A 16,281-nucleotide genomic window follows, 5' to 3' on the forward strand; every position below is an offset into this window, starting at 1 on the left:
GCATGCCAGGAGGAGAATCTCCTCGTGCTAAATCCCTTCCAGTCGTGAAGGTGCGAAGGGCACAGGAGCAGGGCCAGTAGACATAAGATGGCAACCCAGAACCTCCTCCGCCCGGCTTAGTCTAAAACTCAGTTATGCAAAATGGCCAGCTATCCCTCTTACATGGGGGGGGGGGCTCTCCCTGCCACACCTGTACAACCCTCCCCCGCTATATTTGTTAATGCTAATAATAATAAATTTATTCAACCTCGCTATAGGCCACTTTCCAAGCAGCATACAATATTGAAAAAACAACAACAACACAGTAGGATCACAAAACCACGAGACAAAAAGACGACAGCAAAACAGAATGAAACTACTGATTCAATTAAATGACTGATGAAATGGGTCTTGCTGACTTTGTGGAGTTTTAGGCGGACGCAGAGGGAGTGTGTTATGCAGAAGGCAGCCAGGGGTGGACTCTTTCTCGTGTCAAAGAGTAAGGTCCAATTTCTTGGAGCCACTGCAGTATGAAGGCACAGGAACCAGTGCTGCACACTCGCCTGCCGCTGATTCGGGGAGGGGTGTTCCTTCAGGCCCACAAAGGGCTTTGTAGGTTAAAAACCAGCACCTTCGCTCGGGCCCGGGAGGCGGACCAATCCACAAAGAGACAGCCAGCAGCATCCTGAGCCAGTGGCAGTTCCCAAATTACCTTCAAGGGCAGCCCCACATAAAGTGCATCACAGTAGTCAAACCTGGAGGGAAAGCATGGGTGAGCATGGGAAGGCTTTGCCCAGAAAGGCAGGCAGCATCTAGACATTGGGTTTAAATGAGAGAAAACACAAGCGGCCAGGGCAGAAAGCGCGGGGCTCATTTTATTCTCACGTCAACCCTGCAAGGTGCGTCAGGATGAGAGGCCAAAGCTTGCTCAAAGATACTCAAGGGGTCTCAACAAACGGTTGCCTGCATGAGGGTTGCCACTGGCCTGGAGTAAGTGGGGCTCACGGGAAGCTGGTCTGAGGTTACTCTTGCATCTATAATATTAATAACAATAATATAGCCATCTGTTGGGAAGTTAGTGTGGCAGCTCTGCCTCACCCGGTGAGCCCTTTCTAGGAAACAAGGAAGTGGGCAGCGGTGGTCTGACCGAACAGTAGACGAAATGATGAAACCACTTCTGGACTGTATGGCTTCGAGCGGCAGATGTTTGGGTGGGCGGGCGCAACGCTGAATGTTCACCTAAATAAAAGATTTCCCATGTATTGAAAACTAGATGCCAGAGGTTCTTTCTGGCACCATAGAGCCCATGCAAAAGGTCCCAAGTTCAAGACATGGCATCTCCAAGTAGGCTTGGGGAAAGCTCTCGACCTGAAATCCCTTGGTGGATCTACACATGTCGTTTATAATGTTAAAATGTGTTATTAAAATTTGACCCCCAGAGGGCGCTGCAGAGCAGAGAGCCATCAGCAATGGGAAACTGCTATTCAGCATTACAGAACATTATTTTTTTTAAAAAGGTTTAGCAGATCAATGTAGATCCAGCCCCAGTAAAACTTGTTGATACTGGGTTAGATAGACCAGTGGTCTGACTCTGTATACAGCAGCTCTGTAGGTTTCGTTGGTTGTGGAAGAGTAATGTTTTAGCATTCGGACTTGTGACACACACACCCCGCCAATGCAAACTGAAGTGGTGCAGTCTAGAAAGAATTTTTCCATGTGATACACTGCTTGTATTCAGTGGGTCTAAACCCAATCCTTTGTCCATTATGCTACATTGCCTCTCACTACACACCTTGTGTAGGATTCCCTATTCACACAACTCAGTGTCTATTGCGCCGCTGTCAGATTAGACAACACGCTTAATATAGTACCTAGCTTCCAAAACAACAACAAGTGTCGGGGGAAGGAAAAAGTGACGTGTCCATCACTTTTCGAACCATTTCTTGCAGATGCAGGTTGAAAATACACTTCCAGCGTCTCACAGGTCGAGAACCAAACCCTTCTCCCTGCAACATGGAACTTTTCCCAACCAACACAGACAGATAAGTAATACTTTGCAGATGAGCGAAGGCAGAAATGTCAACGCCTATGACACGATGCGTTTCGCTTTCATCGCTAACTGGTCTCTGGCCCGCAAGCGGCAATTGACGGTGGTGTTCGAGGTCGTCTGGTTCTCGCCCGGCCCCGGTGTTTTGGGGCAAGCAAATTTCACAAACTTCTGCCCTGCTAAAAAGTACAAGATGGGGTCCAGGCAGCTGTTGGTGCTAGCCAGGGGCCGGGTGAGTTTGTATGCCAAGTTGATGGCGTCGAGAGTGGCGCAGCTGAGGTCCCAGTCACGGAAGTAATAGTATAAGGTCCGAGTGATGTGGAAGGGCAAGAAGCAGATGATGAAGACCGCCAGGACAACGGCGATCATCTTGACCGACTTCTTCTTGGAGCTGGACATTCGGGTGGTGCCACGAGTCGGCTGGAGCAACCGGCGAGCCATCAGGGAGTAGCAGACGATGATGACCAGGAAGGGGATGCAGAAGAGAAGGACCAGCATCACGGTGCTGTAGATGATGAAGTCCCCGAAGAGGTCCTTCGCCGACGTGTCGTGGCAGGTGATCTTGTCGCACCGGGGGCTGGTGGTGACGAAGTAGAGCACGGGTGACTGGCAGGCGATGACGACGGCCCAGACGGTGGCCGAGACCCAGCGGGCGTAGCGGACTTGTCCCCACTCCAGGGACTTCAACGGGAAGCAGATGCCCATGAAACGATGGATGCTGATGCAGAGCAAGAAGAGGATGCTGCAGTAGAGGTTGGTGTAGAAGAGGAAGCGGACGATCTTGCACAAGCCCACGCTGAAGGGCCAGTGGTTCCTCTTGGCGTAGTAGTAGACCAGGAGCGGCAGCGAGATCACGTACAAGGTGTCCGACACAGCCAGGTTGAACATGTAGGTGGTGGAGGCATTCCAAGTCTTGATGCGGAAGAGGAAGATGTAAAGGGCCAGGAGGTTGAGGCACAGGCCCACCACGAAGACGAGGCTGTAGGAGACGGGCAGGAGGATGTACTTGAACTCCTCATTGAAGGTGCACCTGTAGGGGTCTTCCTCCTCGCAGTCGGCGTCGGAAGTGTTGGCGCTCGTGTTCAAGGAGCGCAGCAGGAGCAGCAGGGACGCATTCGCCATAGCCCTGGGGGGAACCAAAAGAGGGAAGGTTAGAAAGGAGCGGCATTGGCGGTTGAGGGTGTGCCAGTCATGGATGGACTCCTATTATTATTCCAAACTTAAAAATGGAAAGCGTAATGCTGGTGGTCAACAAAAGAGGTTTAAAGACTCTCTCAAGGCAAATCTTTAAAAATGTAGTATAAGCACCGACAACTGGGAAACACTGGCCTGCGAGCGCTCTAATTGGAGAACAGCCTTTACTTAAGGTGTTATGGGCTTTGAAGACACTCTAACTCAGGACGCAAGGGAGAAACGTGCTAAGAGGAAGGCACGCTTGGCAAACCCTCACCATGATAAACTCCCGCCCGGAAACTTATGTGCCCACTGTGGAAGGACGTGTGGATCCAGAATTGGCCTCCACAGTCACTTACGGACTCACTGTTAAGATTGTGTTCATGGAAGACAATCTTACTTAGCTACGAGTGATCACCAAGGAAGACGGTGGTGGTGATTAAAATAAGGAGCACAGGATAGTTTACAGTGGTACCTCGGGTTACATACGCTTCAGGTTACAGACTCCGCTAACCCAGAAATAGTACTTCGGGTTAAGAACTTTGCTTCAGGATGAGAACAGAAATTGTGCAGTGGTGGCACGGCAGCAGCGGGAGGCCCCATTAGCTAAAGTGGTGCTTCAGGTTAAGAACAGTTTCAGGTTAAGAACGGACCTCCGGAACGAATTAAGTTCTTAACTCGAGGTACCACTGTACAATATAAAAACGCAAAGATACATAATTACAAGCCAAACAATGAACCCACCCCACAGTTTATTGTTGATTATTTAATCAGCCATATTTCAAAGAAAGTCTATAAGCGCTACACAACATCCTAAAAAATACCACAAATATAAATCAAATGCAAAAAAGCCGTAAAAGAACAGCACGGATGATTGCTTGACGATATTTCTACACCACTTTTCATTCGAATGAATCCTGAAGCGGCTTACAAACAATAAATAACAAGAGCCTGGTAGGGCCTAACAGAACGTCACAAACATGGCATAAATCATATGGAACACTCAAGAAACCATACTTGAAACAATAGCAATCTATAGAACACTGTTCACGAAGAAACTGAGCAAATAAGCTAAACAGCACAATTAAAGGAAATGTCTGAATAGATGATTAACAAACGCAGCGTTTATATCCTGCGAAAAAATATTAGCAACATGAATGAAATAGCCGTTGAAAGATAATCATAGTACTGTTAGGTAGATGTACTCACTGTCCATGTCCGCGTGGCGAATAATCTTTCACTCTGTTTAGCTCAATAAAATACACATACTAGGCTTGCCATCAGGGCCGGATTTAGGTTCGGTGAGGCCCTAAGCTACTGAAGGTAATGGGGCCCTTTATGTGTCCAGCTGTCCTTTGTCAACAACAAATTGTCGCTCTTTTTGTGTTGAATATATACCATATGGTAATTTATGGACCTAATAGGTATCTAAAGCCAAAATATGTATTTTGTTAAGTTGTGGGTGAACATATCAGACGACACAGCGATTCTTCAAACAGCTCTTGTTTATTCACAGGCCAGAACAGAACAGAACTGAAGGGTTCAGCCAGCCTGCTTATATAGAGCTCCAGTACAACGCAACTGTCACAACTTTCTGTAACTATCCAATCACTGAACGTCACTTTCAATCCCTTATCTACATATGTGAACCTGAGTGAAAACTATCTACAGTATCCCCCTGCTGGCCCAGGGTGAGAACTTCAGTACATAACATATTTTATCAAAGTAATTGTTCCATGAAATCAGTCAGCAGGCATAAGACTCATAGCCTTAGTCTATGCTGCCTGATCATCAGTCTACAAGCACTCTTTAATATTAGATAACAGGTACAACCAGATCCTGAAGCTGAGGCTCCAATACTTTGGCCACCTGATGAGAAGAGAAGACTCCCTGGAAAAGACCCTGATGCTGGGAAAGATGGAGGGCACAAGGAGAAGGGGGCGACAGAGGACGAGATGGTTGGACAGTGTTCTCGAAGCTACCAGCATGAGTTTGACCAAGCTGCGGGAGGCAGTGGAAGACAGGAGTGCCTAGTGTGCTCTGGTCCAGGGGGTCAAGAAGAGTCGGACACGACTAAACGACTAAACAACAACAACAAACCTTATGTTGCTGAAACCTGCCCAGGGAAGATAGCTAAGAAAATGAATGAATGAATGAATGAATGAATGAATGAATGAATTCACAGCTACGTAACTCTACCATTTTCTTTGTGTGGAGAGACAACAGGTACAACAGCTTGACCTACATTCAACTGTGCTACACTGCAATCTGCAGCTAATTGCTACATATTGCTGTGCAACCAGTCCATGCAGAATGTAGGCACCCTATATATAGAAATGAGCAAAGCAGTGATATTTTAGGGAACAGGCGGGGCCCATGGCTTACATCCTAGGAGCCTACACAACACAAAACACTGTTGCTGGATGTAGGTTTTATTTCATTTGTTTTTTTATCTTATATTTTGGAAATGTACATCCAGTTTTTTCCCCTTTAAATTTTCTGTGGGCCCCCAAGAGAGTGGGGCCCTAAGCTATAGCTTGTTTAGCTTATACGTAAAGCCGGCACTGGTTGCCATAATTCAAACTGTGAAAATCCGGACAGAAAAGTTGTGGAGCTTTTTTGGGAGGCAAATTTGCCAAATGAAGGAATGAAGCTGTAGACCCAGCAACATAAAAAGAGGTTTGTGACGATTTAGCTTCCAAGAGCGTCAAAGCGAGAGGAATAGGAACCCGGGTGTGGTTGAAGCAAATGCAATAAGCAGAAATCAAAGGCTTTGGGATGGGGAAGAAATTTGATTCCCTTTGCATTCATACTCCTTAAACCAGAACATGAATGGAAGCGCAGCTCTCTTTCAAAACTCTGGAACTTCTGCTGCAGTTCTCCAGCCATACAATGTGAACAAAAACACATGCGTTGTTGTTCAGTTGTTTAGTTGTGTCCGACTCTTCGTGACCCCATGGACCAGAGCACGCCAGGCCCTCCTGTCTTCCACTGCCTCCCGCAGTTTGCTCAGACTCATGCTGGCAGCTTCGAGAACACTGTCCATCCATCTCATCCTCTGTCATCCCCTTCTCCTTGTGCCCTCCATCTTTCCCAACATCAGGGTCTTTTCCAGGGAGTCTTCTCTTCTCATGAGGGGGCCAAAGTCTTGGAGCCTCAGCTTCACGATCTGTCCTTCCAGTGAGCACTCAGGGCTGATTTCCTTCAGAATGGAGAGGTTTGATCTTCTTGCAGTCCATGGGACTCTCAAGAGTCTCCTCCAGCACCATAATTCAAAAGCATCAATTGGGAACCGCATCCATCGAAAAGCATAAGTTCGTGAAAACGACATACAAAGACGCATTGCGTTAGGCGAAATGGTTTTGCCAAAATGTGTCTTTGTTAGAAGGAAATTCAAAGTAAAACGCTAACAGGTTTTCATGTGGATTTTTAAAAGCAAATTGCGTTGTGAAATGTTGCAGGAATGTGGAGATTCCCAGTGTGATCAGTGTAGCTCTCTTACTGTTTAGGGAAGCTTGTAATGTTTGATGCATTACTGTATTTTAATATTTTGTTGGAAGCTGCCCAGAGTGGCTGGGGAAGCCCAGCCAGATGGGCGGGGTATAAATAAATTATTATTATTATTATTATTATTATTATTATTATTATTATTAGGATTGGCAAAGCATAAGGAATCTCTGGATTTAGGAGAAATCCAGAGATTTATGGGGAATGGGGAATTAACAGAGTTCACAATCCACATTAAGATGAGGTCCGGATGCGTTCAAGTAACCAAGGCAAAAGCAAGGGGAAATTCCACGGTCATCACCCTTTTAACCCAAATTGCCAGTCCAATAAATGCTCGATGGCAGTTTATTGCCCCCGCAGCACTCATGACACTACAAATAATAATAAAAAAATCTCTTTCTATTCTGGGAGTTGCACAAACAACATTCTTTCATTGTGCAAGAAAAAATTCTTTCATTGCTCCTCATCCTTCCTATTAAATGACTCTTTCCGGGTTCAGGAGGAAAGTTTGCACTTTAATTATTAACTCCCAGAAGGTGCCGGCCAGCTGTCATGCAGAGGGGGAAGATGAAAAAGCAAACAGGCTGGTTTTGCTGCATAAGCGGAAAGCTTTGCTCTGATTTCAGCAGCCTAACCAGTTCAGTAGCCTCTGACTAGGCCAAAATGGACCAAGGTGGCCATTAATGGACCACACACCACGTCCCCAAACTGCCCCCCCAAAAGAGAGGTTAAAAAAAAGACACAGATTCTTTTTGTGTGTAGATACAAATTTGGAAATGACTATAATTTAGATAAGGGACGCGGGTGGCGCTGTGGGTTAAACCACAGAGCCTAGGACTTGCCGATCAGAAGGTCGGTGGTTCGAATCCCCATGACGGGGTGAGCTCCCGTTGCTCGGTCCCTGCTCCTGCCAACCTAGCAGTTCGAAAGCACGTCAAAGTGCAAGTAGATAAATAGGTACCGCTCTGGCGGGAAGGTAAAGGGCATTTCCGTGCGCTGCTCTGGTTCGCCACATGACCCAGAAGCTGTATGCAGGCTCCCTCAGCCAATAAAGTGAGATGAGCGCCGCAACCCCAGAGTCGGTCATGACTGGACCTAATGGTCAGGGGTCCCTTGACCCTTTACCTAATAATTTAGATAGAAATGTAGTTCATCTCAGTACAGAGGCAATAAAGCTGTCAACAGCAGGCCCTGCAAGTTTCCCGATTTTCCAGGGACAGTCCTGGATTTACAGAAGACGTCCCGGTTTCTTATTTGACCCAATTTTTCCTTAGGACATCCCTATTTTCATCGGAGAAATGTTGGAGGGTATGGTAGGACGTCCCTATTTTCGCCAGCGACCCCTGAGCCAAGGAGATAAGGAACTATACAACCTTTAGAAGACATCTGAAGGTAGCCCTGGATAGGGAAGTTTTTAATGTTTAATTTTTTAAAAATGTATTTATGTATATTGGAAGCCTCCCACAGTGGCTGGGGCAACCCATTCTGATGGGTGGGTATTAATAATAATAATAATAATAATAATAATAATAATAATAATAATGGCATCCCTATTTTCATCGCAGAAATATTGGAGGTTATGCAACAGGTGGTCTGTGTGCTTCTTCAGTCTGTTGTTGGGCAGTTTCTAAGTCTTGCTCTCTCCATAAAAGCCAACTCATAAGGACAGAGGTCCCTTTGCTGCCCCATAAATATTTGAGGGGGCTGAAACCCCCCCCAAAAAAGTTGACCACCCTAGCAGTGGTCAGTAATATCCAAGGCAACACGATGACCAAATACAATGATACGATATCAATATACACTCTATATAATATGAAATGTATGAAATCACATAAACAGAAAACTTATGAATCTCTGAAAGTCATAAAATGTGTACTCTTAATGGATTCTCTTGAAAACATAAAACCAAATAAACCTAAGTCTTATAAGTCTCTGAAAGTCTTTGAAGACTATGCAAGACTCTGAAAGAAGCAATGGATCAGATTCTTATCTGGTGAAAACAGGCTGTAAGGCTTTGTTTATGGTGTCCAACGCTGCCGAAGTAGTTCGCAAACAGACGTTGTGAACAGTGATGGATATACCCACTGTTTCATGGAATTCTTCTTCAGCACAGCAGAAGGATACAGAAATGCTTCATAAACCCATCTATAAGGTGAATGGAAAAGTAGAACAACAATTGCTATGGAGTAGTGGTCATAAAGTTATGCAATGACTACATAACTTTATGACCACTGCTCCATAGCAATTGTTGTTCTACTTTTGCAGAATCACTGTTCACAATGTCTGTTTTCACCAGTCTCTAGTCTCTTGTGACAAAGCGTTCCACCAAGTCGGGGCCAGTACTGAAAAGGCCCTGGTCCTAGTTGAGACCAATCTAACCACCCTGCAGCTCTGGACCTCCAAAGGGTTGTCATTTGTGGACCTTAAGGTCCTCCGCGGGGCAAACCAGGAGAGGCGGTCCCGTAGGTACGAAGGTCCTAGGTGTAGAAACAAGCCCATCGTACAAAGCTGTAATTCACACCCGCTGCTCTGCTCACTTTTGCCTCTGGTTTCCCTGGCATGTGGCCCCCCGAAGGTCGCTGAGAAGGTAATGCGGCCCTTAGAGTGGAAAAAGGGCCTTTGCATTAAGCACTCCCCATCTCCAGACTGCCGTGTCTTCCACCATCGCATTAGAGAAGAAGGTTGCCGATGCACAAGCATTTCAAGCACACACATCATTGCAAATAATTCTGGGAGCTGTAGTTTGTTAAGGGTGCTGGTTCCGCCCAGTGGCAGAGGAAGGGGGATGGAGGGGGCGGGCTGCCCTGGGTACCATCCTGAAGGGGGTGACATTTGGCCTGCCCTCCCCAGCCCCCCACAACTCCCAAACCAAAAACTGGCGAGCCGAACTGCAAAGCATTGGCAAGCCCCGGCACCCCCGCCGCTCTACATCTTCCGCAGGGGTAAACTACAGTTTCCAGATTTATTTATTTATCATGGTGCTGGAGGAGACTCTTGAGAGTCCCATGGACTGCAAGAAGATCAAACACATCCATTCCTAAGGAAATCAGCCCTGAGTGCTCACTGGAAGGACAGATCCTGAAGCTGAGGTTCCAAGACTTTGGCCCCCTCATGAGAAGAGAAGACTCCCTGGAAAAGACCCTGACGTTGGGAAAGATGGAGGGCACAAGGAGAAGGGGACAACAGAGGACAAGATGGTGGGACAGTGTTCTCGAAGCTACCAGCATGAGTTTGACCAAACTGCGGGAGGCAGTGGAAGACAGGAGTGCCTGGCATGCTCTGGTCCATGGGGTCACAAAGAGTTGGACACGACTAAACAACTAAACAACAACAAAGTGCTTTAAATGTATGGTGTGCACACACAGCCCAAGTGATGGTTGGGCTTTGGACAGGAAAAACACCCAACTTGACCTTGTTGTGTGTATCGCTGGCAGCAGTCGCTGTGCTGGTCCCGGGGGTAAGGTACCTTGGGTGTAGCAGAGTCCACACAAAGAGGGGCGAGGTCCGAGGCAGAGAGCCGGGCGGGGAACAGGAACGCTGGAACAGGAGGCTGTGCAGGGAACAGGAACACCGGATGGTCGGGAACAGGAAGCCGAGCAGGGAACAGGAGTACCGGATAGTCAGGAACAGGAGGCCGAGCAGGGATCAGGAACACAGGAAGGTCCGAAGCCAACAACGACGTTGCTCCCGCAACCTGGGGCCGGGCTGACTGGGCTTTTATCCTCTTCTAAGGCCAGGGGCGGTCCCGGCCCCCAGGAGCCCCGCCTCCTCTGGCCTTAAGGCGAGCACTCCTCCTGGGGGCAACCAGTTCCCTTCGCCTCTCTGCTCTAAGCCTCTGCAGATCAGGAGAGGCCGAAGGGTTACTGGGCCCTGGAGGAGGCTCACCTGTGGCCACTGAGTCGTCAAGCCTCTCTGGGGCCAGAAGGGCTTCACCTGGGGCCAGCTCCTGATGCACTGCCACAGGTGCAGGCTCTTCAGCATCTAGGCCTTGCCCCAGTTCAGCCGGCCCTGGAGGCGGGGACTCCTGTGCAGGCTGGGATTCCTCTGTTTCATCCTCCGAATCGGAATCCCAGGCCATCACACCATCCCCCCTCCCAGGCCCCCCCCTCAACCGAGGGTCCGGACCCGGCTTGCTGGGGTACGTCGCATGGAACTCTCGGAGGCAGGCAGGTGCGTGGACGTTGGCCGCTGGTTCCCAGGAACGGTCCTCCGGTCCGTACCCCTTCCAGTCAATGAGATACTGCAGCATTCCCCTGCGGTATCGGGAGTCCAGGATGCGTTCCACCTCGTACTCAGGCTCTCCCCGAACCAACACTGGCTGCGGTCGGGGACGGTTCGGGTGGAACTCGTCGGGTGGGGCCACTGGACTCAAAAGGGACCTGTGGAAGACCGGGTGAACCTTCAGGGTTGCGGGTAACCGGAGACGAAATGCCACAGGAGAGACTTGGTCTACGATAGGGAACGGGCCGGTGAAGCGGGCGTCCAACTTCCGCGAAGGTCGAGAGGGGTGGAGGTGGCGAGTGGAGAGCCAAACCAGGTCACCGACGCGAAGTTCCGGCCCCACCTGGCGGTGGCGGTCGGCCTGGGCTTTGTACGCTTCCTTGGCCTGGTGCAGTTGCTCCACCAAAAGCTGTTGCTGGGACTGGAGCTCTTGAAGCCACTCCGTCACCGCCGGGACCGCGGATGTCGGCAGCACCTCTGGAAACAGCCGTGGATGATAACCATAACTGGCCTGGAACGGGGTCTGCTGGGTGGACGCATTCACCGCGTTATTGTAGGCGAACTCCGCCAATGCCAGGTGGTCGACCCAGTCATCCTGCTGGTAGCTGCAGTAACACCGGAGGTACTGCTCCAGCACCGCGTTCGCCCGTTCCGTCTGGCCATCGGTCTGTGGGTGGTAGGCTGACGAGAGGCAGACCTCCGTCCCGAGGGTCTGGTGTAGTGCCCGCCAGAACCGGGATGTGAACTGAACGCCCCGGTCGGACACCACGCGCTCAGGTAGGCCATGCAGGCGGAAGACATGCTGAAGGTACAGCTGAGCAGTTTCCTTGGCTGTGGGTACCGATGGACAGGGAGCGCAGTGCACCATCTTGGTGAAATGGTCGGAGAAAACCAGAAGGCAGGTACAGCCACGAGACGAGGGTAAGTCCACTACAAAGTCCAACGAAACCGTGTGCCAAGGGCGCGGTGGAACTGGCAATGGCTGAAGTAGGCCGGGGGGTCGCCCGGTAGGTCCCTTGGCGCGCCGGCAGACATCACAACCAGCAACGTAGCGAGCCACGTCAGCCTTCAGGCGGGGCCACCAAAACTCTCGACTGACCAGATGGGTGGTCCGATACCGTCCAAAGTGCCCCGCTGCTGGGGCATCATGGGCCATCCGAAGAACCTCCAGCCGTAGTGGCCCTGGCGGGATGTACAGACGACCGTGGTGCAGCAGAAGGCCCTGATGCAGGACCAGCCCCGGATACTGTGGGCTGGACCCTTCAGCCAGCTCCCGGAGTCGTTCCTGGGCCCAAGCGTCGACCCGCTGCTGTTCCTGCACCCGAACCTGCAGTGGCTGCGCCTCCTGGGTGGCCAGGAATGCAGCCGGAGGTAGGATCGTGGTGGGTTCTGCTTGCTGTACCGTGTCTGCGTTGTCTTCAGGTTTCCGGGACAGGGCATCCGCCTTCTGATTCTGAGAGCTAGGGATGTAGCGGATCCGGAACTGGAACCGGGAAAAGAACAACGCCCAACGGATCTGTCTTTGGTTCAGCTTGCGGGTGGTCTGGAGGTACTCCAGGTTCCGGTGGTCGGTTCTCACCTCCACCGGATGTCGTGCCCCCTCAAGATGGTGGCGCCAGACCTCAAAGGCTACCTTGATGGCCAGTAGTTCCCGCTCCCACACAGTATAGTTACGCTCCGCTGGTAGGAGCTGGCGGGAATAGAAGGCACAGGGTAAGAGTGGCGCTTCAGGACCAATCTGTTGAGACAAGACGGCACCGAGAGCCATACTGGAAGCGTCGGTCTCCACCACAAAGGGTCGAGAGGGGTCCGGATGTTGTAAGATTGGTGCCCTCTGGAAACAGGCCTTCAACCCCTGAAACGCCTCCTCTGCCTCCTTGTCCCAGGAAAACGGCGTCTTTGGGCGCAGTAGCCGGGTCAACGGGGTGGTGCGATGAGCATAATCAGCGATGAAGGTCCGGTAGTAATTGGCGAACCCCAGGAAACGCTGTAGGTCCTTGCGGTTCCGGGGTGCCGCCCATTCTTGAACCGCTGTCACCTTCCCCGGGTCCATTTGCACCCCATCTGGAGAGAGCCGGTGACCAAGGAAGTCCACAGTCCGCTGATGGAACTCGCACTTGCTGAGCTTTGCGTACAAACGGTGCTCACGCAAGCGCTGCAGCACGGTCCGGACATGTCCCTCATGGCGAGCCGGGTCACGGGAGTAAATCAATATGTCATCCAAATACACCACCACGTACTTGTCTAACAAGTCCTGAAACACGTGGTTGATGTAGCGTTGAAACACAGCAGGCGCGTTGCACAAACCGAAAGGCATAACCAAATATTCGAACTGCCCGTACCGGGTACCAAACGCTGTCTTCCACTCATCCCCGGCTCGGATCCGAATCAAGTTGTAGGCCCCCCGGAGGTCCAGCTTGGTGAACACCTGTGCCCCTTGCACCCGCTCCAGCAGCTCCGAGATAAGGGGCAAGGGGTACCGGTCTGGGACGGTAATTTTGTTCAGGGCTCGGTAATCATGGCAAGGGCGGAGTTCCCCACATTTCTTCTTAACAAAAAGCACTGGTGCCGCTGTAGGCGAGGTGGAAGGCCTAATGAACCCACGCTCCAGGTTCTTGCGCAAGAAGTCCTGCAAAGCCTCGCGCTCTGGCTCTGTTAGGGAATATAAGCGACTCACTGGTAAAGGCGCTCCGGGTTGGAGGTCTATGCCGCAGTCAAAAGGCCGATGCGGCGGCAGCTGGTCTGCCCCCCGTTCCTCGAACACGTCCTGGTAGTCCTGGTACACGGCTGGGAGCGTGGGTGCTGCCTCCTCTGAGGGCGCGGCCGCCAGCGTTCCGGATTGAGCATGGGAACATGGGTCTGGGAAGTGCACGGTCCGTTTGACCCAGTCAATCTGAACGTTGTGGGCTTCCAGCCAGTCCATCCCGAGCACCAGGGGGAAGCGGGGCATAGAGGCAATGTCCAAAGTTCGCAACTCCCGGTGCTGCTGGAGACACAGGAGCAGGGGCTGGGTCTCCTGAGTAACGGCACCTGAACGCAGAAGTCGACCGTCAATCGCTTCCACCTGGACCGGTACTGGCTTGTTCCGAAGTGGCACCTGATGATGGGCGGCAAAAGCAGCGTCCATATAGGAGCGGGTTGCCCCTGAATCTACCAAAGCCTGGGTGAGGATCCAGGGCCCACCTGGAGGGTATAAACGTACCGAAACCATAAGATGTTGCAAGTCCATTGGTGCGGGCCCATTCTGTACGGTTTGGGACCCCCGGTAGCTAGGGCCATCAGCTACTGGGGTTGGCGGTTTCTCAGGGCAGGACCGAGCGAAGTGTCCACTTCCGCCACAGTAAAGACAGAGATTTCCCTCCCGACGCCGCGCCTTCTCTGCGGGGGAAAGGCGTGGCCGCACTGCCCCCAGCTGCATAGGCTCCTCCGTTAAATCAGTCGTGACCGTGGGGCTGCCGGAAAAAGCTGGTGCCGTGAACTGGAAGTGTCGGCGACCCCGGGCCTGACGACGATCCTCCAACCGGTCGTCTATTTGTAGACTCCGTTGAATGAGAGTGTCTAGCGTGGTGGGGCGTTCCATTGTGGCCAACTGGTCCAGTACCTCGTCCGAAAGCCCTTCGAGATACTGGTCCCGCAGTGCCGAGTCATTCCAGGTCAAGTCCTGTGCCAACAGCCGAAACTCCGTGGTATATGCGGCCACCGTGGACTTGCCCTGTTTCAAACGCCGAATCGCCCGGTTGGCTTGACTCCCTTTCTGGGGGTTGCCGAACGCGGCCTCCAAACGATTGCAAAACCCCGTATAGTCTGCCAGCAAGGGGGAGTCTTGCCTGAGTAGCGGCAACGCCCACTTGGCCGCCTGGTCCTTTAACAAACTAATCAAAAAGTGCACCTTGGTGCGGTCATCAGGAAAGTTCCGGGCTCGCCCCTGAATATACAGCTTGGCCTGGGCCAGGAACATGGGAAAGCTGGCCGGGGCTCCATCAAATTTCTCAGGCAAAGCCACTGGGTACTTGCCCGGAGCCGGGGCGTCGGCCCCAGGAGCCGGTAGGGCTTCCAAGCGTTGCTGAAGTTCCACAACCGCGTCACTGAGCTGCTGCACGGTGTGAGTCAAGGCCTGGTTCTCCTGGGCCAAAGCCACCAGTGCAGCCGCCTGTTCAGCCATGGCCTCTGGCTCTTCCCGAACGCACCCCTACGAAGGGGGAGTGCGGGTGTGGCGGGAGCAAACTGTGCTGGTCCCGGGGGTAAGGTACCTTGGGTGTAGCAGAGTCCACACAAAGAGGGGCGAGGTCCGAGGCAGAGAGCCGGGCGGGGAACAGGAACGCTGGAACAGGAGGCTGTGCAGGGAACAGGAACACCGGATGGTCGGGAACAGGAAGCCGAGCAGGGAACAGGAGTACCGGATAGTCAGGAACAGGAGGCCGAGCAGGGATCAGGAACACAGGAAGGTCCGAAGCCAACAACGACGTTGCTCCCGCAACCTGGGGCCGGGCTGACTGGGCTTTTATCCTCTTCTAAGGCCAGGGGCGGTCCCGGCCCCCAGGAGCCCCGCCTCCTCTGGCCTTAAGGCGAGCACTCCTCCTGGGGGCAACCAGTTCCCTTCGCCTCTCTGCTCTAAGCCTCTGCAGATCAGGAGAGGCCGAAGGGTTACTGGGCCCTGGAGGAGGCTCACCTGTGGCCACTGAGTCGTCAAGCCTCTCTGGGGCCAGAAGGGCTTCACCTGGGGCCAGCTCCTGATGCACTGCCACAGGTGCAGGCTCTTCAGCATCTAGGCCTTGCCCCAGTTCAGCCGGCCCTGGAGGCGGGGACTCCTGTGCAGGCTGGGATTCCTCTGTTTCATCCTCCGAATCGGAATCCCAGGCCATCACAGTCGCATTTACCTCCCTCCCTCCCTTCTCCCCACTGCAGATTTTCGCGTAAATCAACCACTTTGACACAGCCCAATTCCTTGTTCTGAGAAAGAGAGTCGCTTTGCCTACTTTGCCTTCTCCCAAGAAAACATTGCTGATTGCAGGTTGATGAGAAGACAGACGGATGTAAATTTCAGTAAAATAAGCAGGTACCTATTGAGTTTATTCTTCTGCTTTGCCATAATGGCTGTCGTTCAGAACAGGAGCTGTGAAATATGGATATCTCAGCTTTGCACGCCAAATGTCATGATACGATATCAATATACACTCTTTATATCAATCAATCAAACTTTATTACGGTCCAGAGACCCAACAAATCATTACAAAGCAATGCACAATTCACACAGCCTACCTCCAGGTTAAACAAGCATTTTGTTTAAATTTTGCCTGGAATTTTGTAGAAATTTTGCCTGAAAGCCATCTAGCTTTGGCAGGTCCCCATTATGC

General features: G+C 51.5%; 1 protein-coding gene across 1 annotated transcript in view; it reads right to left on the reverse strand.

Moving 5' to 3' along the window:
• Positions 1-827: 827 nt before the first annotated feature.
• The window catches only part of P2RY2 (purinergic receptor P2Y2), a 50,445-nt gene continuing 34,991 nt past the window's right edge, over positions 828-16,281 (reverse strand). The window contains exon 2 of the mRNA XM_028725869.2: positions 828-3,152. Coding sequence (XP_028581702.2) covers positions 2,066-3,148 — 1,083 coding nt within the window. The 5' untranslated portion in view covers positions 3,149-3,152 and the 3' untranslated portion in view covers positions 828-2,065. The remainder of the gene's footprint in view (positions 3,153-16,281) is intronic.

The sequence above is a fragment of the Podarcis muralis genome, chromosome 4 (assembly GCF_964188315.1).
Source record: "Podarcis muralis chromosome 4, rPodMur119.hap1.1, whole genome shotgun sequence".
NCBI lineage: Eukaryota > Metazoa > Chordata > Lepidosauria > Squamata > Lacertidae > Podarcis > Podarcis muralis.